This window comes from Macaca nemestrina, chromosome 1 (genome assembly GCF_043159975.1).
Source record: "Macaca nemestrina isolate mMacNem1 chromosome 1, mMacNem.hap1, whole genome shotgun sequence".
NCBI classification, from domain to species: Eukaryota; Metazoa; Chordata; class Mammalia; order Primates; family Cercopithecidae; genus Macaca; species Macaca nemestrina.
The window spans coordinates 58,719,423-58,746,613 of record NC_092125.1 but is presented as its reverse complement, the minus strand read 5'-3'; the positions used below and the strand labels follow the sequence as shown (position 1 = coordinate 58,746,613).

The 27,191-nt window shown below is 42.3% G+C and overlaps 1 protein-coding gene across 5 annotated transcripts; it reads left to right on the top strand.

Annotated features, from left to right (window-relative positions):
• The first annotated feature begins 740 nt into the window (after positions 1-740).
• On the top strand, positions 741-26,630 carry LOC105484696 (DEAD-box helicase 59). Of its 5 annotated transcripts, none has more exons than XM_011746537.3 (8): positions 741-907; positions 3,596-4,413; positions 6,224-6,391; positions 11,184-11,273; positions 19,558-19,743; positions 21,464-21,616; positions 22,121-22,249; positions 26,141-26,630. In XM_011746537.3, exons 2-8 carry the CDS (start codon positions 3,607-3,609, stop codon positions 26,402-26,404), a joined length of 1,797 nt encoding a protein of 598 aa, XP_011744839.2. In that variant the 5' UTR covers positions 741-907; positions 3,596-3,606; the 3' UTR covers positions 26,405-26,630. The 5 variants fall into 5 exon arrangements, with proteins under 5 accessions (XP_011744839.2, XP_070933860.1, XP_070933853.1 ...); XM_071077752.1 differs by having other exon boundaries at positions 742-907; positions 19,558-19,809; XM_071077754.1 differs by lacking the exon at positions 741-907 and adding an exon at positions 937-1,112 and having other exon boundaries at positions 19,558-19,809.
• The last annotated feature ends 561 nt before the right edge of the window (positions 26,631-27,191 follow it).

Here is a 27,191-nt window from a genome sequence, read left to right as displayed (position 1 = left end):
ATTAGTATACTTTACATTTTACATATTTGGTAAATAGCTATTTTGTATGTATCGAATATTACATCGAAAATATTTACTTAAGGCACCTGAATGTAAGCTGGCTTCCCTCCTTCCTCTCCCGTGCTGTCTCCTTTCCCCCATCACTTCTCAACTACAAACTGCTTGGGACACGTGGCTCCAGAGGTTGGCAAAACAGGGAAATGTCAGCCCACAAGGACCAAGAACCGTGACTTGTGTTGCTTTCTTGTTGGTGTTGGGGCTGGCGGGGAGGGGTGCGGTGGTGCAGGAAATATTATCCAGCATATCAAATACGCCACATCAAGCTGACTCTGAATTTTGAGTGGCTCTACTAGCTAAAGCCAGAAAAGGGTTTTTGAACCCAACGGGAAGAAGCGCCCCTCCCTTTTACACTCACACTTCCCACTTTCTAAGGGTGCCAGGCCCCGCGCCGCCCTGCTGCTGCTTTGCGTACGTTCCGACTCTTAACCACCAATCCCAGCCTACTCCATTACGTAAATTATTCCAAGGATTCCCAAATGTGCCCCTCCGTCCAGAACCCGCCCAATCCCGACCGGTTCCGAGATTTACCGCCAGCCCAGAGCCGGGCGGGGGCGTGAAAACGCGAGGAGCCTTCCCGCCCCTCTCCTCATCCCTCCCTCCCAAGCCACTGCCCGCTCCCAGCCGAGCTCCGCCCCCATGGTGGCCCCGCCTCTCCACCGCCCGGAAAGCGGGCTGCGGCCCCCTCCCAAAACCCGGAGAAGTGGATTATGCGCTCCGCTCCGCACCACCAGTCCCGGGCCGCCGTCCTGACCAGCGGGTCAGGGCTTGCCGGGCGGAAGCCTGGCCTGGAGCCTGGAAGGGGGAGCCGGCCCCGAGCGGGAGCGGACGCGGCCTCAGGCCTGCGCTGGTGAGCGTGCCCCGGAAGCCCGGGCCCCTGGCCGTCCTGCTGCCCTTTCTCCTGGACCCCGGCCGCTAGGCCGCGGAGGGAGAACGGGTGCCTCTGCGCTGCCCCCCCCCCGCCCCGTCCTTACAGTTCCCCGTGTGCCAGGCCTCTACCCGGAACCGGAGCCCCGCCCGTCTCTCAGCAGCTCCATGACGTGAAGCGCCTCGGGGTGCGGTGCCGCCGGGCGTGGGTGGGAGGCAACGCCCGAGGGGAGGGCCCGCCAATGTGCGGGGATGCGGGGGGTGTTGGCGAGATTTGGAGGCTGCGCCGCTGCCCGCCCTCCCGGCATGAGCCCGTTCCCATTCGCCATTGGAAGACTTTTGAGTTCCAAGCTTTTTCCTGCTCGCATAGAGCCGTGCCTGCGCTGCCCGCCACCCCACGTACAGTTGCATTTCTGTTGGAATTTTTCTGGAAGTTGGAATCTGGCAGTTTAAACAAAGAATTTTTGTAAGAAAAACATTTGTTAGGATATTTGATAGTCCCCAGATTAGGTTAAAAGTCTTCTTCCCAATCACTGTAATTTTGCAGATATGTTTTTGGTGTAAATGGGTATAGATCGGGGTTGATGAAAAGAATCAAACTCAGAAAAATATTTGAAGAGATTTATTTTGAGCTAAATACAAGCGACCATGGCCAGTGACAGTCCTCAGGAGGTCCTGAGAACATGTGCCCAAGGCAGTTGGGGTACAGCTTGGTTTTATGTATTTTAGGAAGGCATGAGACATCAATCAAATACATTTAAGAAATACATTGGTTTGGTTTAGAAAGGCAACTCAAAGCCGGGGCTTCCAGGCTATAGGTAAATGTAAACATTATCTGGTTGATGGTTGAGGTTATTAAAAGGAATGTTCAGGCTAAAGATAAAGGATTGTGGATACCAAGTTTTATTGTGCAGAGGAAGATCTTAGATAGCAGACTTTAGAGAGAGCAGGTTGTAAATTGTTTTATATTGGACTTAAAAGGGTTCCTGGCTCTTAGTTGATTATCTCCTGGATCTGGGAAGGAAGGAAAACAAAGCGGGGAAGGGAATTCTCTATAAAATGGGGATTTTTCCTACAGAAGACTTTGCAGGGCAATTTTAAGGTATGGCAAGGAAATATATTTTGGGGTAAAACATTTTTATTTTCTTCCTTGTTATGCCAGAGTCAGATTGGAAAGTAAGTCACTGTGTATTGGCTTAAATAAAACCCATCTGATAAGAATTTATGGTTTATAGGACATGACTCTCCAGACCCCTTAGAAAGGAATTCGGGTAAGATAAAAAATTAGAGCTTAGTCCTCATATGGTTGAGAGCTTGTGCTCTGGATCCAGAGTGCCAGGGCTGTAACACTTAAGAATTGTGCAAGCACGACAGGCGCGGTGGCTCACGCCTGTAATCCCAGCACTTTGGGAGGCCGAGGCGGGCAGATCACAAGGTCAGGAGATTGAGACCATCCTGGCTAACACGGTGAAACCCCGTCTCTACTAAAAATACAAAAAATTAGCGGGGCGTGGTGGCGGCGCCTATAGTCCCAGCTACTCCGGAGGCTGAGGCAGGAGAATGGCGTAAACCCGGGAGGCGGAGCTTGCAGTGATCCGAGGTCGAGCCACTGCACTCCAGCCTGGGCGACAGAGCGAGACTCCGTCTCAAAAAAAAAAAAAAAAAAAAATTTTGCGAGCCTGGACAAACCACTTAAGTGGCTCAGTTTCTTCTAAGTGTATATAATGTGTTTTATACACACACGATTTTTCATTATGCTATGTTATGTATATTACTATATTTTTCCATTATGCTATATGTATATTAATCTATGTAATCTACATAGTATAGCATAATGAAAAAATATCTGTGCATATATATTAGGTAATGCTAACCGCTTTACATGGTGGTTGTGAAGATTAGGTGAAGCATTGTGCTTGGCATATAATAACACTGAGTGTTATGAAAATAGCATTTTCTCTGTGATTTGTGGTTTTGATTTTAAAGATTTTAATTGCGAAGTATTTCTCCTGTTTTCTTTTTTGATGCTATAATAGAAGGATTTACCCCAGAATTTCTATAATATCTGATACTTAAAAGTGCAAATAATCAGTAAACGGAAATAGACCATGTGTACAAGGCTATGTTGAGCAGTGTGCAGTGTTTCAACACTGCTGTGTGTGAGGAAGAGGACTCCATCTCTTCATCAGTGGAAGCTGGCGACCGGAAGAAAAGCTTGATATAAAGAGTGTCATGATGTCCACTGTTCCTTTCAGGCATAGCCGCAGGACGCTAGGCTGATTCTGTGATAATCACATGGTATTTTATTTATTTATTTATTTTTGAGATGGAGTCTAACTGTGTCGCCCAGGTTGGAGTGCAATGGTGAGGTCTTGGCTGACCGCAACCTCTGCCTCCTGGGTTCAAGAGATTCTTCTGCTTCAGCCTCCCGAGTAGCTGGGAATACAGGCACATGCCACCATGCCTGGCTAATTTTTGTATTATTAGTAGGGGTTTCACCATATTGGCCAGGCTGGTCTCAAACTCCTGACCTCGTGATCCGCCTGCCTTGGCCTCCCAAAGTGCTGGGATTACAGGGGTGAGCCACCACGCCTGGCTGTTAATCATATGGTACTTTATATGTAACTTTATTAATGGTACAATAAATCTCATTATATAATTTCCTTAACAGAATATTGAAGAATGTTTGTTCCAAGATCTTTAAAAATCAAGAGGCACGCTAATGGTGATGGCAAAAGTTGTGTGGCTAAGACAATTAAATCAGACCCAGAAGACCTTCAGTTGGACAAAAGCAGAGATGCTCCCGTTGATGCTCTAGTTACAGAAGCAGCCACAACACCAGACAGGCACAGCAGCGAATCATGCCCTTTCCCCAGCCCAGGTGGCCAGTTGGCAGAGGTTCATTCAGTAAGTCCCGAGCAGGGTGTGAAGGACAGCCATCCTTCTGAAGAGCCTGTTAAGTCATTTTCCAAAACACAGCGCTGGGCAGAACCGGGGGAACCCGTCTGTGTTGTCTGTGGTCGTTACGGAGAGTATATCTGTGATAGGACAGATGAAGATGTGTGTAGTTTGGAGTGTAAAGCGAAACATCTTCTGCAAGTTAAGGAAAAGGAAGAGAAATCAAAACTCAGCAATCCACAGAAGGCTGATTCTGAGCCAGAGTCTCCACTGAATGCTTCCTATGTCTACAAAGAGCACCCCTTTATTTTGAACCTTCAGGAAGACCAGATTGAAAATCTTAAACAGCAGCTGGGAATTTTAGTTCAAGGGCAAGAAGTCACTAGGCCCATTATTGACTTTGAACATTGTAGTTTCCCCGAGGTCTTAAATCACAACTTGAAGAAATCAGGCTATGAGGTGCCAACCCCCATTCAAATGCAGATGATTCCTGTGGGACTTCTGGGAAGAGACATTCTGGCCAGTGCAGACACTGGCTCAGGAAAAACAGCTGCTTTTCTTCTTCCTGTTATCATGCGAGCTTTATTCGAGGTAAGTATTAATAATAGAGTTCACATGTATTATTCTTGGAAACAAGTGAGGTATTTACCAAGTTTCATTCTTAACTGTATTAAAATTGCAAACTAAAACTAAATATTTGGAATTTTAGTCACTAGTGCCTGTAGTGATTTTGCTTCTGATAGTAGTTTGTATGAAAACATAATTTCAGGGAATTTTTCTTGTATTATATTGAACCAGAGATCTCTTTATTGAGGATCTAAAAACTTGCTTCCTTACAAAACATTTTATTTTTAACAGTTTTTCTGTTAACAGAATAAGCTTTGGATTTGAGGGGGAAAAGATCCAGCTGACCAGACGAGCTGCAGTTTGTACGTCAGTTTAGTCTCCTTGGATTTTGTGTTTTGAAGAAACTGATTTATACTGAAGTTGGAACACATAGAGTTTCAAAATACGCTTTTTTTTCTTTTTTTTTTGGAGACCGAGTTTCACTCTTGTTGCCCAGGCTGGAGTGCAATGGCACAGTCTCTGCTCATTGCAACCTCCGCCTCCCAGGTTCAAGTGATTCTTCTGCCTCAGCCTCCTGAGTAGCTGGGATTACAGGCATGTGCCACCATGCCCGGCTAATTTTGTATTTTTAGTACAGATGGTGTTTCTCCTTGTTGGTCAGGCTGGTCTCGAACTCCTGACCTTAGGTGATCCAACCGCCTCAGCCTCATAAAGTGCTGGGATTGCGGGCATGAGCCACCGCAACCAGCCTCAAAATATACTCTTAAATATGATCTATGGTTCATCTTAAAATAATCACTACCATACCTTACTTGTTAGTTTATAGTGTGTAGAGCACTTTCACATATGATTAGTTTAACAAACATTTTGAGTAATTTCTGTTTCCCAAGTACTGATGAACTTGTGAAGTATGAAGTATGGCAGGAAGGGAAGTAAGTAAAAAATGTGGGCAAGGCGGGGCACAGTGGCTCACGCTTGTAATCCCAGCACTTTGGGAGGGCGAGGTGGGTGGATCACCTGAGATCTGGAGTTCAAGACCAGCCTGGTCAACATGGAGAAACCCCATCTCTGCTAAAGATACAAAATTAGCCGGGCATGATGGCGCATGCCTGTAATCCCAGCTACTCGGGAGGCTGAGGCAGGAGAATTGATTGAACCCTGGAGGCGGAGATTGCAGTGATCCGAGATTGTGCCATTGCACTCCAGCCTGGGCAACATATTTCCGTTTCAAAAAAAAAAAAAAATGTAGGCAAAGAGAGGAAAGAAAAAGGAGAAAAAAATTGGAAAACTAAAGAGTAGTAGAAGATAGTGTGAGGAAAAAAAGTGCTAGATTGTTTAAAATATAGGTCACACATGCTGGAAGACCAAAATAGAGCCATAAAGCCCGAAATAGGATGTGGGTATATATGTAAGTTATATGGACAAAGAAAGAAGTGAATCCACAAGAGAGCTAAGAGGGAAAGACCAAGGGTAGCATGCCAGCTTTGACCAGCTCTACATGGTGACTATTGGGTTCTCTCTTCAGAGGAGGATGACTATAGATTACAGAGTCCAAGGAACTAGGAGCAAACCTTCAGTTTTCTCACCTTGGTTACTGTGGACACCTCTCCCCAGCCCCAATTTTGATCTTTCGTTCTGTGTTATGTAAGAAATGGATTTAATTTATGATGGTTTTGGAGGAAAAAAGTCTGCAGCAAGCAGAAGGCAGGAGGACTCATATCCAGTTGGGAACACTTTAAAAGGGCCATGTTCCTGGAATCCTTGTGAAGATTTAGTTCATATCAGCAGGAATTAATTGCTGGTGTTTTTAAACTTGTTTTTCACATCTTTGCAGAGCAAAACTCCATCTGCACTCATTCTTACACCAACCAGAGAGTTAGCCATTCAGATAGAGAGACAAGCTAAAGAATTGATGAGTGGCCTGCCACGCATGAAAACCGTGCTTCTTGTAGGGGGCTTACCCTTACCCCCACAGCTTTATCGTCTGCAACAACATGTTAAGGTAAGCACTGATTTGATACAATGTCTTTGAAAAGTTTTGTAAGCAATACAGGAACTAGAGTTTTTTTCCCCCTTGAAGAACTTTTAAAAGTATGATTTTAGAGAGCCTTTAAATTCTTACCAAGTAAGCCTTAGGGTTGTTTTTGTTTTTTAAGCTTGTTTTATATAGGAAGGGAAAGAAACACAATTTATTGAGTGCCCGTTATATGCCAAAGGCTGTTGAATGTTCTCACATGTATTATCTCATTTAAGCATCACATTTACTTCTGAAGGTGGGTTGGCATAATCCCTAGCCCATGTTTTATAGTTGAGAAGTTGAATCTCAGAAAGCTGGAGTTTATCTAAGGATCTATAGCTAATAAATAGTAGTTGCTAAAATTGATATCTTAATTTACCTGTCTTTCCTCCTTCCTTAGCCATGCTGTTACGTGTAGTCTGTATTTTCTGATATGTAAAAGTATGTAAAAACAATGTGGTCTGGTAGCTGCATGGCCATAGATAAGTTACTTCACTTCTGTGGGCTTCAGTTTTCTTAAGTTTGAATGGGTGGCTGAAGATACCTGCCTTTAAAATGAAAATGTTTAATGGAAGGTTTGGCACAGATGCTGACCAATCAAAGTAGACTGCAGCTTTGGTGCAGGAGCTGGGTCCTTGAGGCCCCTTGGCGTTCTGGGCATTAACTGTTATAGTTAACTGGGGTGGTAGGGAGGCCCTGGCGGTCCAGGGGAGGAGCTAGGTTGGTAGGGAGGCCCTGGTAACCCAGGGGAGGAGCTGGGTTGGCAGGGAGTTGGGGAAGGGCGCTCCGGGGGCTGGGGCAGCAGTACGAGCTGGGATGAAGCTCCTGCAGTATTTGACAACTTCTATGGGTGAATATCAGCCTTTCATGTTGGAATCTTCTGAAGGACAAATCAGATGTATCTGACAGTTTTAAAGCCTTTAAAATGTTGTTTTAAGAAATTACAGGTTGATAATGGGATATTGGATCAGTGCTTTTTTAAGGTGGACCTCCAGTATATAAAACAGATAAAGGTGATATCAGTACCAAATTATAAATTCTGCAATGTGTATTTATAAAGTAAACAATACAAGTATTTTTGATGGGCATCAAATTTGAAGTTGGGTTAATGGCGTTTAACTGCAGTCTCATATCAACCTCTGCATTAAATTTATTTTCATTGCAAAGAATGGATAACATTATAATTCAAATGGATAAGTAGCTGCGAACTTCTAACAGCTTTTAAACTAAGCTTGCATTCCAATTCTTAAAAAAAAGTATGTTAACATATTGGTATTAGTCTCCAGTTACCCAGGCTGGAGTGCAGTGGTGCAACCTCTGCTCACTGCAACCTCCATCTCCCGGGTTTAAGCGATTCTCCTGCCTCAGCCTCCAGAGTAGCTGGGACTACAGGCGCCCACCACCATGCCCAGCTAATTTTTGGTATTTTTAATAGAGATGGGGTTTCACCATGTTGGCCAGGCTGGTCTCGAATTCCTAAACTCAGGTGATCTACCTGCCTCGGCCTCCCAAAGCACGTATTTTTTTAAAAAACAATCTCAAACTTAAAGAAAGGTGGTAAGTAGAGTAAATGGAACTTTTTTTTCCTCCTAAACCTTTTGGAAGTAACTTGCTGACTTGATGCCCTCTCACCCCCATATACTTTACGGTATGATTGTTACAAACGAGGACATTATCTTACATAACCGTAATACAATTACGGAATCAGGAAATTAACATTGTGTATTAGTCCATGCTTGCACTGCTATAAAGAAATACCTGAGACTGGGTAATTTATAAAGAAAAGCGCTTTAATTGACTCATGGTTCTGCAGGCTGTACAGGAAGCATAGTGGCTTCTGCCTCTGAGGAGGCCTCAGGAAGCTTCCAATCATGGCAGAAGGCAGAGGGGGAGCGAGGAGCTTCACATGACCAACGCAGGAGGAAGAAAGAGAGTGGGGAGGTGCTACACACTTTTAAACAACTAGATCTCACAGTAACTATCATGACAGCACCGGGGGAAGGGTATTAAACCATGAGAAATAGCCGCCATGATCCAATCACCTCCCTTCAGATCCCGTCTCCAACATTGGGGATTACAGTTCGACATGCAGTTTGGGTGGGAACACAGCTCCAAACAGTGTCACGTTGATACATTAGACCACATCAGGAATGAATATTGGTATCATCTACTCCTCCGTCCCCATTCACATTTTTATAATTGTTCCATCACTTTTTATAGCACAAGAATCCAGTTCAGAATCACATGTTGCATTTAGTTGTCTTGTCTTTGTCATCTCCTTAATTTGAAACGGTTCCCCCATCTTTCCTTTTTTTTCTCATAATCTTGGCCCTTTTAAGGTTTACAAGCTACTTACTTTGAAGAACATCCCTCAACTGATTAGATTCCAGTTACATGTCTGACAGGGATATCACAGAAGAGATGCTTTGTTTTTTTCATTGCATCCTTTTAGGTTGCACACAGTATCAGTATGTCCTTTTCCTGGTGATAGGATCTGTAAAGTAGTTGTAAAGTTTATTTTTTTCCTCTTTGAATTTAGTAAATATTTTGGGGAGAGTACTTTGAGATATACTTTGAAATGTAAATTTCTCATTCTTCACCACACTTTGAATTTATGTATATATTTATTTCTATCTGTATGGACTCACGGCTTCCTGTTATTCAGAGGTTTATAATCTGTTATTATTTGTTTTGATACTCCAGTTGATCTCTATCTGGCCAGTGGAAGCACCTTCAAGTTGGTTTCTATGTCCTTTGTTCAGCTCTCCATCATTCTTTGAGTCTTCCTTACTTTCTATGTAAAGAAGATGTTCCATGCTTACATTTTTCTTTCCCTGCCCCAGCCCTGGAATCATGCCTTCTCCAAGGAGCCCTGGTTTCTTTTACTAGAGGATAGCATTTAAAAAGAAAGATCTGGGCTATGTGTGTTGATTGCTATTGGACTATCAATGCTTCTAGGACCTCCCAGTGGATAGAGCTAGGGAATACAGCTCTCAGCGTCTGCCGGGGATTGGTTCCAGGATCTCCGGCATATGTACCAAAATCTTTGCATACTTGGATCCTGCAGTCGGCCCTGCTGAACCTGAGTATTGTTGATCTCTATTTGGTTGAAATTGATATGTTTCAGTGGACTCACACAGTTCAAATCCATGTTGTTCAAGGGTCAGCTGGATATCTGTGTGTTTTTCTGTATCTGTATTTATTAGAAACCATGAAACCATGAGTTCATGTTGATACTTCCAATTCCAATTCAATACAACAGGATTCATTCATATTTGTAACTGACAGAAACCTGCCACTCATTTTCCTTTCGTATTTATTTATTTGTTTGACCAATTCTCCTCTATGGAGCCCACCTCCTACTGTCAGCACCGCCCCTCCCACAGCGATACCTTCCTCACCTCACAGACTCCACCCTGTACTGTCCTCAGCCCCTCAGGCTGCAGCACCCCATGCAGGGCTGCCCACCTGTCACTCCCACCCCTGAGCTCCCTCCCAGGTGCCCTCTGAGGAAAAATAACCAAAGCCTGTCTGTTGAGCAAAGCTGCCCTCCAAGAGCAAGGGCAAAATGAAAAAAATGAAAAAACTTTTCAAATAAACAAAACTGAGAAAGTTACTACCAATATACCATGTAAGAGAACTTTAAAACTGAGGTAGTCTACAGACAAAGAAGATTGTGCCAGAAAGGAGAGTGTAGGATGGAAGAAACAATGGCAGCCAAGGAAAATAGTAAGCATGTGGGTAAATCTCAGGAAACATTGAATGAAACAGTAATCATAATGAACCACCTGTGGGTTTCAAAATAAAGTAGAAGTTAAATACTGGCCAATGGTAGCATAGAAGCAAAGGGGAGATGTGATTGGTATTAAAGCATTTTTCCTTATTGTTTAAAAAAAGGTAAAAATAAGCTGAATGCAGTGGCTCACACTTGTAATCAACAGCATTTGGGAGGTCAAGGCGGGAGGATTATTTGAGCCCAGGAGTTTGAGACCAGTCCGGGCAACATGGAGACCTTGTCTCTACAAAAAAATCAAAAAATTAGCCAGATGTGGTGGCATGCCTGTAGTCCCAGTTACTTGGGAGGCTGAGGTAGGAAGACCCCTGGAGCCGGGGAAGTTGAGGCTGCAGTGAGCCATGATTGTGCCACTGTACTCCCTGCTGGATGATAGAGTGAGATTGTATCAAAAAAAAAAAAAAGCGCCCCCATTGTTAGCCACTAACATATTATAAAATTGTTAAGAGCCTTAAGCAACCTTAGAAGTCACTTTGCCCAACCTCTTAATTTAAAAATGAAATAAAAAGCCCAAAGATGTTATGGAATTTTCACTTGTTTACAGAACCATATCAATCAAACTGCCTACAAGGCCCTTCCTGGTGCCTGCCTCAGCCTGCCTCATTCTCCCCGTCCCTCACCATTTGGAAACTTCACTGGCCTCCCAGCCTTAGGAATGTCGTAGATACTTTTCTGTCTCCTTAATCACTCCTCACCTTGCTCACGCCCACTAATCCTTTAGGTTTGACCTGTGTATTGGGTAGGACTGGATAGGTCCCTCAAATTATGGCGTAGTATATTTATCTCATGAGTACTTTCTTGTTTTATCTGTTTCTTCCTTTGTGTTACAAGTTTCATGAGAACAGAGACTATGTCTGACTTATTCATCACTGAATTCTGAGTGCTTAACACAGTGTCTGGTACATATTAGTCAATCAATATGGAATGAATGAATGAAAATGGCTATTACCAATTTTTTAAATTTGCTTATTCTCTTTCATTCAGGTTATCATAGCAACCCCTGGGCGACTTCTGGATATAATAAAGCAGAGCTCTGTAGAACTCTGTGGTATAAAGATTGTTGTAGTAGATGAAGTAAGTAGTGGTGTTTGAAAAACGGTTACATGATTTTACACAATTTAGGGAAAGTATAGTTATATAATTTCATTGTATATTCAGGACATTTTCTCTCTCTAAAAAAAAAAAAAAAACCTCAGGGACTTTTAAAGCATTGCAGCAGTGGTTCTTAAGCTGTTTCCTGTGTAGCGCTGAAGCTATCATAATGTGTACTACACTAAAATTAAACAGAGCTGTCTTTTCCTAATTGACAGAAAACACAAATTCACTATGTACTCTATTCTCAATAGTAAGTTTGTTTTTTTTTTTTTTTAAGCATTTGATGCTTACTATCATTTGTTTGCAAAAATAGTCAGTGTCAGGTAATGAGACAGGATTTTGCTCTGTTGCTCGGTCACCCAAGCTGGAGTGCAGTGATGGAAACACAGCTCACTGCAGCCTCAACCTCCCACACTCAAGTGATCCACCCACCTCAGCCTCCTGAGTAGCTGGGACTACAGGCACACATATCAACATGCCTGGCTAATTTGGTTTTTGTAGAGATGGGGTCTCACTATATTACCCAGGCTGATTAGTCTTGAACTCCTGGGCTCAAGGGATCCTCCTGCCTTGGCCTCCCAAAGTACTGGGATTATAGGCATGAGCCGCCGTGCCCAGCAGATGGCCTTTAAATTTTTTTTTTTTTTTTTCTGTGTGGACGTAGGCATCTGTGGTCCTGATTTTCTATGTTACATATACTATAGGGGCATTTTTATAATTTTGGCGTGCTTAATAAGATGAAGTAAAAGTGTTGTTGCTTGGTGATATTCTGCCAAGGGAACATAGGACCGTGTGCCAGCCCACCCTGGGCATGTGCCTTTCCTGCCTGCAGGGCACATGCATCTTCCTGATGTCTTACCAGCAGTGACAGAGCAGAGACCTGGCATTACCCAGCAGTGATCACAAATGCGGGGTGCTGGGTGCTGACCAGTGATGGTGTCTTAGCCTGCCTTCCGTGGGCCCCAGTAAGTAGCAGTAGGATAGAACACGTAGCTAGTACCCACAAGATCAAGATTTGGACATTTACTCCACCTCCCATGAGATCTTAGGCAAGCTGGTTAATCTTCTAGACCTATGGCAAGGATGAAGAATGATGGTGAAAATGTCTTTTTTGTTGTTGTTGTTGTTGTTGTTGAGAGAGTGTTTAGCTCCTGTTGCCTAGGCTGGAGTGCAATGGCGCGATCTCGGCTCACTGCAACCTCTACCTCCTGGGTTCAAGCAATTCTCCTGCCTCAGCCTCCTGAGTAGCTGGGATTACAGGCACCTGCCACCATGCCGAGATAACTTTCTTTTTGTGTTTTTAGTAGAGACGGGGTTTCACCATGTTGTCCAGGCTGGTCTTGAACTCCTGACCTAAGGTGATCCACCCTTCTCGGCCTCCCAAAGTGCTGGGCTTACAGGCGTGAGCCACCGCATCTGCCCAAAAATGTCTTATAGACTGAAGAGTCCTGCTGCTGCTAAGTCAGCAGTGTTCTGGCGCGGCCATTTGGTAGAACTGACTTATTGCATCTGATTATCATTAGACATACTGTCACCCTGAACATCACTGGGCTTCCCTTTGTTGATAAGCCCCATGTTCTTAAATTCTCCCCATCTTACGAGCTGGAGAAGTAATTTTTTTTTTTTTTTAAGACAGTTTCCCTCTGTCACACAGGCTGGAGTGCAATGGCATAATCTTGGCTCACTGCCACCTCCACCATTTGGGCTCAAGTGATTCTTGTATCTCAGCCTCCCGAGTAGCTGGGATTACAGGCGTGTGCCACCATACCTGGCTAATTTTTATATTTTTAGTTGAGACAGAGTTTCACCATGTTGGCCAGGCTGGTCTCAAACTCCTGGCCTCAAGTGATCTGCTCACCTTAGCCTCCCAAAGTGGTGGGATTACAGGCATGAGCCACCGCACCTGGCCTGAGAAGTAATTCTTATATGGATTTTAAGGTTAGGTTCCATTCATCCTCACTTCTCTCTTTGTTTTTCAAATTTGTTTAGAGATGGGGTCTTGCTGTATTGCCCAGGCTGGTCTTGAATTCCTGGGCTCAAGTGATGCTCGTGCCTTGGCCTCCCAAAGTGTTGGGATTACAGGTGTGAGCCCCTACACCCGGCCTCATCCTCACTTCTCTTTACAACATTTTAATTTTCTTCCACTAACGAGGCTTCATGAGACACTTTAGTGCTGTGCTCACCATTATGGTACAAGGGAAGTATTCTTTCAGCAAACATTTATCAAGTGCCTGTATGTGCAGCCCGTGTCCCAGCTCCTTGGCATTTAAGGAATATGGTTTCTGGGTGATCTAGAGGGTAAATGAGCTGGTAAACAACAGAATCAGTTATATACAGAAACTGCAGTCAGTACAGAAGTATTATTTAGGTACAAGTTGACCAATTCTGGATAAGTTTGGATGGCATCACAGAGAAGTTTTGAATAGCATTCAAGCCTACAAGGTGCTGAAATCGTGTTGGAGAGAAAAAATACATATACTGAAGCAAAGGTAAGAACATTATCATGTGTATGGAGATACAAAAGTACTAACATGATGTAGGCCAGGGGTTGGCAAACACTTTCTGTAAAGGACCAGATGGTAAATATCTTAGGCTTTGGGGGCTGTATAGTCTCTGTGGCAACTACTCGATACAAATGTAGGTGGTATGAAAATGAATGGGTGTGACGGGGTTCCCATAAAACATTATTTGCAAAAACAGGTAAAGGTCTAAATTTGTCCCCAGAACTGTAGTTTGCCAATGGCTGATAGAAGATACTAGTGAAAAAATTGGACTGTATGGCTGGGCACATTGGCTCACACCTGTAATCCCAGCACTTTGGGAGACTGAGGCAGGCATATCACCTGAGGTTGGGAGTGCGAGACCAGCCTAATCAACATGGAGACACCCCATCTCTGCTAAAAATACAAAATTAGCTGGGCGTGGTGGCACATGCCTGTAATCCCAGCTATTCGGGAGGCTGAGGCAAGAGAATTGCTTGAACCCAGGAGGCGGAGGTTGAGGTGAGCCAAGATTGTGCCATTGCACTCTAGCCTGGGCAACAAGAGTGAAACTCCGTCTCAAAAAAAAAAAGGGACTGTATATGATATGCTAATTGTTCAGGAGAAATAAGGTCAGAAGGAGAAATGAGAGAGTAAATGTATTAGCACTGCAAAAAATGGCTTCTCGGAGGTAATGGGATTTGACCTGGGCTTCAAAAGATGGAAAAAGATTTAGAAAACAAGAGGATGTATCAACTGTTCCAAGTGAAGGGGCCAACGTAAGCAGAGTCAGAAAGTCCAAGTGCATGTGTGCAGGGGGCAGAGAAGAGACCACCAGCTTGAAGAATTCTTCCTGAGAAATAATAGGAGGTAAAATTGGGTTGTTAGGGTGGGGCCAAATTACAGAGGGCCTGGACAGGAAGGCAGAGGAATTTGGATTTGATGTGGGAGACAGTGAGGCTTTCTAAATTATTGAGTAGTGGTTTAAGAGGTTACCCTGCTGCTTGGTACAGGAGAAATGAAAGAATCTAAGACAGAGCAGCCAGCAATCCAGACAGGGGTGAGGGGTTACAGGGTGGAGGCAGTAGGAGTCACAGGCCAAATCCGAGAGTCACTCGTGCGTCTTCTAATGCCTGAGGATGAGAGAGGAAGAAGGCAATAGAGGTGACTCCATCAGTTATAGTTGTGCCTTTTATTTTAAAAAGGACATATGAGCAAATCTGGGTCTTGGTAGTAATGTTTGAATTTGGCTTTAGACATGGTGAATTTCCTGCAAATGATGAACTAAGGGGTAATACTCTGAAGATCTAAAATAGGCATTGGGGAGTCCCTCTGAGCCTTTTCTGGCTCAGGAGGCTGCTGATAAAATTTTAAAAAATAAAATAGGCATCAGAATCCATGAAACGCATGGTTTCTCTAAGGGAGACAAGTTAGAAATGAGCAGAAACGGGCTGGGGCTAAGGGCCTGCCTTGTGGAGTTTGAAGATGAGTCAGTAAAAAGCTGCTTGGCCGGGCGCGGTGGCTCACGCCTGTAATCCCAGCACTTTGGGAGGCCGAGGCGGGCGGATCACAAGGTCAGGAGATCGAGACCATGGTGAAACCCCGTCTCTACTAAAAATACAAAAAATTAGCCGGGCGCGGTTGTGGGCGCCTGTAGTCCCAGCTACTCGGGAGGCTGAGGCAGGAGAATGGCGTGAACCCGGGAGGCGGAGCTTGCAGTGAGCCGAGATCGCGCCACTGCACTCCAGCCTGGGCGACAGAGCGAGACTCCGTCTCAAAAAAAAAAAAAAAAAAAAAAAAAAAGCTGCTTGAGACGCCAGAGAGGAACTGAGAATGAATAATATCCTTGAAGAAGAGAGAACCACTGTTTCAAGAGGAGGGTGAAGATGCAAGAATAGTCAGAGGTGAAAACTCAGATAATTCCTTTGAAATGATCTGCTTTGCGACCCTCCGTGTCTTCTGTCATACCTGTCCTTTGGCCTGGAATTCTCTCCCATCCTTTCTACCTGCTCTTCCTTCTTTATCTGTTAGTAACTCTGAACTCCTTCACTCCCCCTGTCAGATTTTAGGCCTTTGTTTCTCTCTGCTCTGTTGAACTGTGCATAGATTTTTAAAATTTTTTCTTAGCACAGTGTTTGCCCAAGTTTCCTTAATTATAAGAGTCACCTGGTTTGCTCAGTGAACATCAGACAAGACCAGACCTCTCACTTGGTATTCTGATTCAGTAGGTGTGAGTCGTAGCCAGGAATTTCTAAAAACTCATTCCAGGTGATCCTTTTTTTTTTTTTTCCCCCTCAGGTGATTCTTTTCCCCCCCCCCCCCCACCCAGGCTGGAGTGCAGTGGCGTGATCTCGGTCACTGGAAGCTCCACCTCCCGGGTTCACGCCATTCTCCTGCCTCAGCCTCCTGAGTAGCTGGGACTACAGGCGCCTGCCGCCACGCCCGGCTAATTTTTTGTATTTTTAGTAGAGATAGGGTTTCACTGTGTTAGCCAGGATGGTCTCCATCTCCTGACTTCGTGATGCACCCGCCTTGGCCTCCCAAAGTGCTGGGAGCCACCCAGCACTTTGGGAGTGAGCCACCCAAAGTGGCTTGAGCCACCGTGGCCCACCCTTCAGGTGATTCTTATCTTCAGAGAGGTTTGGGCCACATTGACTAGTAAGTTGCCTGACATATAGGTAGGTGCTTATTTAGTGCTTAGAATTAGTGAGTGTTCATTTATTTACAAAATACATTGTTAGGGCTTTTCATGTGCTGAGACTTGTTGGTTTTGAGAATACAGTGGAAAATGAGACACATGAGCTGTCTCGTGGAGCTGTAATAAATGTACTTACACAAAGCGATATGGCAGTGGCAACTGGGGTGGGGAGGTTACCTTAGATTGGGAGTCAAGGAGAGCTCTCTGAGAAGATGACATTTATGCTAAGATCTGAATGAGAAGGAGCTAGTCATGCAGAGATCCATCTGGAGGGAAGACTTTCAACAGGGGAGCAAGCGTGAGGTATTTGGGAACAGAAGGAAGGCTGGTGTGGCAGAGTCACGGGCAGTGAGGGGAGAGTGCTAGGAGATGAAGTCGGAGAAGTGGACAAAGATGAGAACTTGTAAGACTTTTTAGTCATGGTTAGAAGTTGGATTTTATTCTAAGTGTGATGGGAAACCATTGGAGGGTTTAAGCAGAGGAGGATGAAGATCTGATTTATATTTTAGAAGAATCTGTCTGGTTCCTTGAGGAGAATTGGTTATGGGATGGGGGTGACAGGATTGCGAGCAGTCTTGCAAGTATGAGCTGGGAGAAGCGACCAGCTCTGGGGTGTGCTAGTGGGTTGACAGGATGATTAATGGAGTCAGTGTCAGGTGGTGAAGAGAAGAGATGAAATAAGAGTTTCTGATGGCTCTGTTTCCTGGGATGTGTTCTGGGATAGGAGTGGGTTTGGCAGGAAGGAAATAGAAACTTCTGTTTTGAATGTGTTGAATTTGAGGGGCCTGTTGGAACCAAGTGGAGATGTTAAGTCGGCAGATAGTTTCTACCACTTGAGTTCAGGGAAGCAGTTGTGGCCTGAGATATGATTTTGGGAGTCTTTGATGCATGCATGGTATTCAGAGCCGTGGAATTTGTTGATCTCATCTGAGGAGAGAGCACAGATGGGGAAGGAAGAAGCCTGTGACCCAGCCCATGGGGCTCCCCAGTATATAGGGATAGAAGAGAAAAGAGGCTCAGAGTAGCTAGTGAGGGAGGAGAAAAATCAGGAGAGGAGATGCTGGGGTGCAGGGGCCCACGCCTGTAATCCCAGCACTTTGGGAGGTCGAGGCGAGAGGATTGCTTGAGACCAGTAGTTCAAGACCAGCCTGGGCAACATGGGGAAACCCAGTCTCTGAAAAAAAACAAAAAAACAAAAAAACAAAAATTAGCCAGGCATGGTGGCACATGCCTGTGGTCCCACCTGTGGTCCCAGCTACTCAGGAGGCTGAGGCAGGAGGATCGCTTGAGCCTAGGAGGCAGAAGTTGCAGTGAGCCATGATTATACCACTGCACTCCAGCCTGGCGACACAGCAAGACCCTGTCTCAAAAAAAAAAAAAAAATGCTTTTTATGGCCCACTCTGCATTTTGAATAACATCTGTTGAATAATCTGTGCACCTTAAAGACATGTTAGAAAATGGGGGTGGAGCCTGGGCAACATAGCAAAACCCCACCTCCACTAAAAACACAAAATGAGATGGATGTGGTGGCATGTGCCTGTAATCCCAGCTATTTGGAAAGCTGAGGTGGGAGGCTGGCTTGAGCCCGGGAGGTTGCACAGTAAGCCAAGATGGCACCACTGCACTCCAACCTGGGTGACAATTTTTTTTCCCACTGAATAATAGTAAAATGAATATTCAAATTTTAATATGGATGACAGCACATTAGTGGGCACTTAAAAATACAATGCCAAACTGGGTGCCCTGCTTGTGCCTGTAGTCCCAGTTACTTAGGAGGCTGAAGCTGGAGGATCTCTTGAGCCCAGGAGTTTAAAGTTCCAACAAGCTGGAATCATGCTACTGCACTCCAGCCTGTGCGACAGAGCAAGACCCTGTCTCAAAACAAACACCCACAATGCCTTAATAGTTGAAAAGAATTATCCTGAATCAGGGCTCAGAAGGGGAAAAAAAGAATTAAATACCTCATTGTTCCCAAATTATAGACAACTGGATTGTATTTGCAACTCAAGATAGCCTTAATCTTTTTTTTTTTTTTTTTTAATGGCAGCACTAACTTTAAAAAAAAAATTTTTTTTATTTGCTTGGTAATTCATGGTTGTAACAAACCAACAGTACAGAAAAATAGAAGTGAAAGCCCCTGTCTTAGTCCGTTCCTGGTGCTATAACAAAATACCTTAGACTGGGTAATTTATAAACAGCAGGAACTTTATCTCGCAGTTCTTGAAGCTGGGAAGTCCAGGATCAAAGCGCTAACCTTGATTCAGTGTCTGGCGAGGGCCTGCTCTCTGCTTCAAAGATGGCACTGGCACATTCTTGCTGCATCCTCACACACAGCTCCATCCAGCCTCTTTTAGAAGGGCACTAATTTCATTCATAAGGGTGGAGCCTTCATGACTTAATCACCCCTTAAAGGCTTCCCCTCTTACTACCATTGTGGGTTAGATTTCAATATATGAATTTAGGGGGGGTCACCACAGTTCAGACCATAGCAGCCCCTAACATTAATTTTTATTTAAAATAATATTTTATTATAAGCATAATCTGTGTGCACGGTTAAAAAAACAACTTTGCAAAAAACTAAAAGTGGAATTGCCTCCCTTAAAGCCCTCCAGCCTTCTCCCTGGTGTTAGCAATTAAGTTTCTTGAGTGTATACACATATAATATTTTTGTAGCATAAATAGGTATTGTGTTACACATAGTATTTTGTACTTTGCTTTTTTTTTTTTATCTAGCAGTCATTCATTATTTAATAAAGGGCTTGCTGATCATTTTTCTTGACAGCATAGTGTCATATGGATCTACCATAATTTAGCAAATCCCCTACTGATGAATATTTAGAATGTGTATAGCTTTTTACTACTACTAATAATGCCAATAATAACAGTCTTTGTATATCATTGTAAACATTTAGTTGCACAGTTTATAATTTTGTATAAACATTTTCCCAGTTCTCTTGACATTGTGGTATAGTATTGTATTTAAGAATTTTTAATTTTTATGTTGTTAGTTATATCAGTCTTTTTGGGGGGTGGTTCTGGGTTTTAATGTCAAACAAGACTAACTTTAATACAATTTTATTTTAGGCTGATACCATGTTAAAGATGGGCTTTCAACAACAAGTGCTTGACATTTTGGAAAACATTCCTAATGATTATCAGACCATTTTGGTTTCAGCCACAATTCCAACTAGCATAGAGCAACTAGCAAGCCAGCTTCTGCATAATCCTGTGAGAATTATCACTGGAGAAAAGAACCTGCCTTGTGCCAATGTACGTCAGATTATTTTGTGGGTAGAAGACCCAGCCAAAAAGAAAAAATTATTTGAAATTTTAAATGTGAGTAGTAAAGCAGTTAACCATGTTTTATGGATTGTGTTTGCATTTTTCATAGCTCTTAAGAGAATGATTTTTAGATTCAACTTTCGGAGAATTTGATAAGGGTATTTACTAATAAATTGCTTTACCTACCTTAGAATTCTGTGAGAATCAAATAAATAGCTATTTGGGAAAACATATTGGATAGATACAGGGTTGGGTTTTCTTTGCCTTATTATAGAAATATATTTTAATATCAAGATTATTCCCAAGGAATATGTTCTCCTTTTAAAATATTTTAGAAAGGCTGGTCGCGGCGGCTCATACCAGTAATCCCAGCACTTTGGGAGGCCTAGGCAGGTGGATCACGAGGTCAGGAGATCGAGACCATCCTGGCTAACATGGTGAAACCCCATCTCTACTAAAAATGCAAAAAAAAATTAGCCGGGCATGGTGTCGGTCGCTTGTAGTCCCAGCTACTCGGGAGGCTGAGGCAGGAGAATGGCGTGAACCCACAAGTGGAGGTTACAGTGAGCTGAGATCACGCCACTGCACTCCAGCCTGGGGGACAGAGCAAGACTCTGTCTCAAAAAAAAAAATAAAAATAAAAATAAAAAATTTTAGAAGACTTACATATAAGGTAGGGGCAACGTATTTCTTGGCTAGTCTGTCCTTGAGAATTTTTTTTAACTGTTACTAATGTAAACAGAAATTTGTTGAGTGGGTGATATGTGCAAGCATAGTTACTTATAAACAGTATTAACTTGGGCCAGGCGCGGTGGCTCACGTCTGTAATCCCAGCACTTTGGGAGGCCAAGGCGGGCAGATCACGAGGTCAGGAGATAGAGACCATCCTGGCTAACAGAGTGAAATCCCGTCTCTACTAAAAATATAAAAAGTTAGCCAGGTGTGGTGGTGGGCGCCTATAGTCCCAGCAACTCGGTAGGCTGAGGCAGGAGAATGGCGTGAACTCGGGAGGCAGAGCTTGCAGTGAGCTGAGATCACGCCACTGCACTCCAGCCTGGGTAACAGAGCGAGACTCCCTCTCAAAAAAAAAAAAAAAAAGTATTAAGTTAAATATGGTTGGTATTGACTTATTAGTAGCATGTAGAACTATATTAATTGCACTTAAAATGTTTGAATTACTCTTGCAGTATTAAGTGATGGAAAATTAAGAGGAGCAATAGACTGGCTTCTGTTTGTACATATTTTAAATAAAACACTTATTTTAACAATATGCCTTTTTTTCTTTTTGTGTTTTGTTTTGTTTTTTTGAAATGGAGTCTCGCTCTGTTGGCCAGGCTGGAGTGCTATAGCATGGTCTCAGCTCACTGCAACCTCTACCTTACAGGTTCAAGCGATTCTCCTGCCTCAGCCTCCCGAGTAGCTGGGGTTACAGGCACCTGCCACCACGCCTAGCTGATTTTTTGTATTTTTAGTAGAGATGGAGTTTCACTATGTTGGCCAGGCTGGTCTCGAACTCCTGACCTTGTGATTTGCCCACCTCAGCCTCCCAAAGTGCTGAGATTACAGGTGTGAGCCACCACGCCCAGCCTCCTTCCTAACAATATTTATAAACCTACTGATAACTAGCTTGTGATAATCTTTCAGAAAAACTTCCCATTGTAAATTATGTTATATGGATAATTTTTGATACATGTTTTTAATTTTTCAGGATAAGAAACTCTTTAAACCTCCAGTGTTAGTATTTGTGGACTGCAAACTAGGAGCAGATCTTTTGAGTGAAGCTGTTCAGAAAATCACAGGGCTGAAAAGCATATCTATACATTCAGAGAAGTCGCAAATAGAAAGGAAAAACATATTGAAGGTTTGATACCCAACATTCTATATTCTGTTTTCTATAAATCTGTTCTGCCTCATTTTCAAGAGACACCATATTACAGCTAGTTTTTATAGCAGACCGTCTTTTAATGACTACAAGACCATCAAACAAGTGGTTACCATGAAGTTAATGTTCTCTTGCTCAGGCTTTTGATTTGGGGAGCAATAGCCTATTCTCTAGGGAATATATACTAAATAAATTACTAATTCAGAACTTACCATTTCTGAATCAGGTCAGTTTGGAGTAGAGCAGGGCAGTAATTCACTTTTGGAAAAGGTTTGCCTTAATAAATTAATAAAATAAATTCCATGGGGATTGGGGAGAATTTTAGCTGCATACATTTTTCAGGTATACTATGACCTTTACTTATTGAAAAGATATTGTGACAAAAATATTGAAGTAAGCATTGAAAAAAGAAAAGCTATCAGAATTACACAAAACCACACAAAATAAATTCTGAATAATAAATTTTATTGCTTTTTTGGAAAGGGATTACTCGAAGGAGACTATGAAGTTGTAGTGAGCACAGGAGTCTTGGGACGAGGCCTAGACTTGATCAGTGTCAGGCTGGTTGTCAATTTTGATATGCCTTCAAGTATGGATGAGTATGTCCATCAGGTAAGGAGCTTTATATGTTACCACTATTTTGTTAATGAGTTTTATTGGGAAAGGCATTGTCAATGTGATACCAAGTTTAAAAAAGCAGTATCGGCCAGGACAGTGGCTCACACCAGTAACCCCAGTACTTTCGGAGGCCAGGGCAGGCGGATCACTTGAAATGGATGGATCACATGAAGTCAGGAATTCACAGACCAGCCTGGCCATCATGGTAAAACCCCACCTCTACTAAAAATACCAAAAAAAAATTAGCCGGACGTGGTGGTAGGCGCCTGTAATCCCAACTACTCAGGAGGCTGAGACAGGAGAATCGCTTGAACTGGGAGGCGGAGGTTGCAGTGAGCCGAGATCACGCCACTGCACTCTAGCCTAGGTGACAGAGACTTCATTCCCCCATCCCCCCCGCAAAAAAAGCAGTGTATAAAACTATATATATTTTTGCTTTTAAGATTTTTTTTTTTTTTTTGAGACAGAGTCTCATTCTGTTACCTAAGCTGGAGTGCAGTGGTGTGATCTCAGCTCACTACAACCTCCACCTCCCAGGTTCAAGGGATCCTTGTGCCTCAGCCTCCCGAGTAACTGGGATTACAGGTGCCCACCACCACACCTGGCTAATCTTTTTATATTTTTAGTAGAGACAGGGTTTCGTCATGTTGGCTAGACTGGTCTCAAACTCCTGACCTCAAATGATCCTCTCGCCTTGGTCTCCCAAAGTGCTGGAATTACAGGCATGAGCCACCACGCCTGGCCTGTGTTTAAGATATATATGTATATAAACTAATTTTTTTAAGTTAAATATGTGTAAAAACTAAATTTTGTTTTTAAAAGTACATCTAAAGTGCCTTAAAAAAAAACAAAAAACTAGAAGTAAGTAACCAAAAATGTTAGTTAAAAAATTTTTAAGTAATAAATTTTTGGTTTATTTTTGTTTCTTTTTCTTATTTTCTTCAGTGAGCATATAATCAGTGATCTTTTATAAAAATAAAAAAGTTCTGTTTAAAAAGATTTTTTTAAGTTGATTTATCTGGCCAAAATAAAATTGATCCTTTAGTTTTTTAAGGAATCTTGTCTTCATCTCCTCTTCATATCCTTATTTGTTCTAGTCTTTCACTTTTGAAAGTTTTCTTTCTTTTCTTTGCTGCCAAAGGTAACAATAGCTTCTCTCTCTAGCAGAAATAGAGCCTTCTGTCAGTGCCACATAATCTCACTGACTGCTATCTGTCCTCCCTGTCGGGCTTCACCAAGTAAAGCCTGTCTGTAGTGTTCTTAACATCACCTCTGAATGCCACATTTACTAGAATCACCCACTGAAACGCTGTTAGTGCCTTCAGTGCCTTGTCACTTTTATTTTTAATTAAACTTAATGATACAGCACTACTTCTCTGTTTATTTTAGTACCACCATGTTTACCTGCACATCAGAGAATTAAGTATTCCACAGGGGTTGATTGTTTTACTTGGCATAATGTTTTTAAGGTTCATCCACATCATAGTATGTATCGGTACTTCATTTTTTTAAATTGCAAAAAAAATATTTTATTGTGTAGATATACCACCTTTGTTTATTCATTAGTTACTAGACATTTAGGTTGTTTCTACATTTTGGCTGCTATGAATAAGGCTACTATGATCATTCATGCACCAGTTTTTGTGTGGACATGTTTTCATTTCTGTTGGGCATATGCCTACAAATAGAATTGCTGGGTCATATAGTAACTCTGTGTTTAGCATTTTGAGGAACTGCCAGACTGTTTTCTAGCATGGCTTCACCCTTTTACATTCTCACCTGCAGCTTTTGAAGGTTCCAATTTCCCCACATCCTCATCAACATTTATCTTTTTTATTATAGCTATGCTACTGGGTATGAAGTTAAACCTCCTTGTATTTTGACTTGCATTTCTTTAATGACTAATGATTCATGTACTTATTGATCGTTTTTGTATCTTCTTTGGAGAAATGTCTATTCAAATTTTTTGTCCATTTTTAAATTGGGTTTCTCTTGTTGAGTTGTAAAAGTTCTTTGTATACTCTAGGAGACTTACCAAAAACATGATTTGCAAGTTTTGTTTTTTTTTTTAAGAGATGGGGTCTCCTGTTGCTCAGGCTGGAGTACAGTGTCGCAGTCATAGCTCACTGTAACCTTGAGTGCATGGACTCAGGTGATTCTTCCATCTCAGCCTCCTGAGTAGCTGGGACCACAAGTACATGCCACCACACCTGGCTAAATTTTCTGTTTTTTGCAGAGATGGGGGTATTGCTATGTTGCCCTGGCTGGTCTTGAACCCTGACCTCAAGTGATCTTCCGGCCTCAGCCTCTCAAAATGCTGGCATTACAGGCATGAGCCACCATGCCCAGCCTGAAGCTAGTTTGTATCATCTTTTCTTTGTCTTTTTGAATTTTTTTATTTCTACTTGTTTTTCTGTGGACTTTTATAGAGAAATAGCTACTTTTTATATTTTTATTTTTATTGGAACAATTCAGTAATTTAATTAAGTCAGGTATAAATAAAAACTGTTACTGTAAAACATTTGCTTGCCTCTCTTCTCCCCTGTCTCATTCCCTAGAGGCCTCCCCTCTTAACTTTTTTACAAGTTTCTTTTACAGTGTTAAAAATGCCCTCTGTATTAGCAGAAGCCATCTACTCATTTAAATATTTCTGAATATAGACTTTAAGTTTTACATTTCAGTTAAGGAGCAGAAATTGACCATGATTGTGTATTTTCCCCCTTTTTTGAAAAGTTTCTTAGTATATTTTCACTATCTATTTGGAGACAAGTAGATTTTGTGCCTTATTGATACTCCACAAATTTGTGTCCATTTAATTCTCTCAAAATGAGAAATTACTAGCTGGGCCTGTAATCCCAGCACTTTGTGAGGCTGAGGCGGGTAGATTTCGAGGTCAGGAGTTTAAGACCAGCCTGGCCAAGATGGTGAAACCCCATCTCTACTAAAAATACAAAAAATTAACCAGGTGTGGTGGCAGGTGCCTGTAATCCCAGCTACTCGGGAGGTTGAGGCAGAGAATTGCTGGAACCCAGGAGGCAGAGGTTACAGTGAGCCGACATTGCACCATTGCACTCCAGCCTGGGCGACAGAGTGAGACTCTGCCTCAAAAAAAAAAAGAGAGAAATAACTTTATGCAAAAATTATTTAGTATAAATCTCACATTTCAAGGCCTCTTAAGTAGCCTTGGCAGTAAATAGTCCTCTTGCTTTTAATGCAGGAGCTTTCAAAATTTTTTGACCTTAACCCACCCACAATAAGAAAAATCTTTCTGTCGTTACCCCCGAACACCACCCATAGAGATATAACTAAAACACAGGTTTCACAAATGATACTTACTTTTATTTTATGTGATCACTCTCATTTTCTGTTTGGTCTGTTTCATTAAAAACATGCTGGTGGCGGCCCACTAAATTGATTTCACAGGTATATTGAGATGCATAATTCAAAAAATGCTGTCTAGATGAAGGCTAATCTTAGTAAAGCTACTTTTTTTTTTTTTTTTTTTTTTGAAATGGAGTCTTGTTCTGTCACCCAGGCTGGAGTGCAGTGGCACAATCTCAGCTCATTGCAAGCTCCACCTCCTGGGTTCAAGCGATTCTTTTGCCTCAGCCTCCCAAGTAGCTAGGATTTACAGGTGTGTGCCACCACGCCTGGCTAATTTTTGTGTTTTTAGTAGACATGATTTTGCCATGTTGGCCAGGCTGGTCTTAAACTCCTGACCTCAGGTGATCCACCCGCCTCGGCCTCCCAAAGTGCTGGGATTACAGGCGTGAGCCACTGCACCCGGCCAGTAATGCTACTTTAAGTAATAGTATTCATTTTCTTTCAAAAGACACTAAGATTTTACATGGACATCTTGAAAATGTTCTTTGCATTTCATTTCAGGTTGGAAGAGTAGGAAGATTAGGTCAAAATGGAACAGCAATTACTTTCATCAATAATAATTCAAAAAGACTCTTCTGGGATATCGCAAAACGAGTAAAGCCCACAGGATCCATTCTTCCCCCCCAGTTATTAAATTCCCCATACCTTCATGACCAGAAGAGAAAGGAACAACAGAAAGATAAACAGACACAGAATGATCTGGTTACAGGAGCTAATCTTATGGATATTATCAGAAAACATGATAAAAGTAATTCCCAAAAATGATTTTCTCTGCGACTTGAATAATTTTTTTTGTATATAGTCTGCAAAAATTGTTACTTCATGGTTTGCATAAATGGAAATGTACATGAATTAAAAATATATTTAAGATATTTTTTAATTTAATAAAATTTATGTAAGTATATTGTATTTATTTCCCTTCTTAATTCTTATAAATTAAAAACACCAGAAAATGAATTATTAAATAAAATACAGTTTTTTCTCTTCTGAATGAAGTTTTTTTTTTTTTAATTTTTAAATAAATAGTCCTCAGAGCTACTGTCAGAACCAGAAACCTCCACAAAGACTCTGACTCAGATCAGTGATTGTTTTGCTTGGTACCCCCACAGTTCCACAAGCACATTGGCACTTGAATTACTATTGAATAAATGAGAATTAGGAAAAATGTAAATGATAGAAACTGAAAGAAATTTTCAGAACCACTTTTGAAAGAAATATGAAATGTCTACTTTCATTCTCAGTTGTTTTACCTTCTGCTTGGTTAATGCTTTTTTAAAAATATTTAAGATGGGCTACTTATCAAAATAATGTTGTTGTGTTATTGAATGAATGTTGCCCTGCTAATTCAATTAATAGGTTTTTTGTTTGTTTGTTTTTGTTTTGAGATGGAGTCTCACTCTGTCGCCCAGGCTGGACTGCAGTGGTGCGATCTCGGCTCACTGCAAGTTCTGCCTCCCGGGTTCACACCATTCTCCTGCCTCAGCCTCCCAAGTAGCTGGGACTACAGGTGCCCGCCACCACGCCCGGCTAACTTTTTGTATTTTTAGTAGAG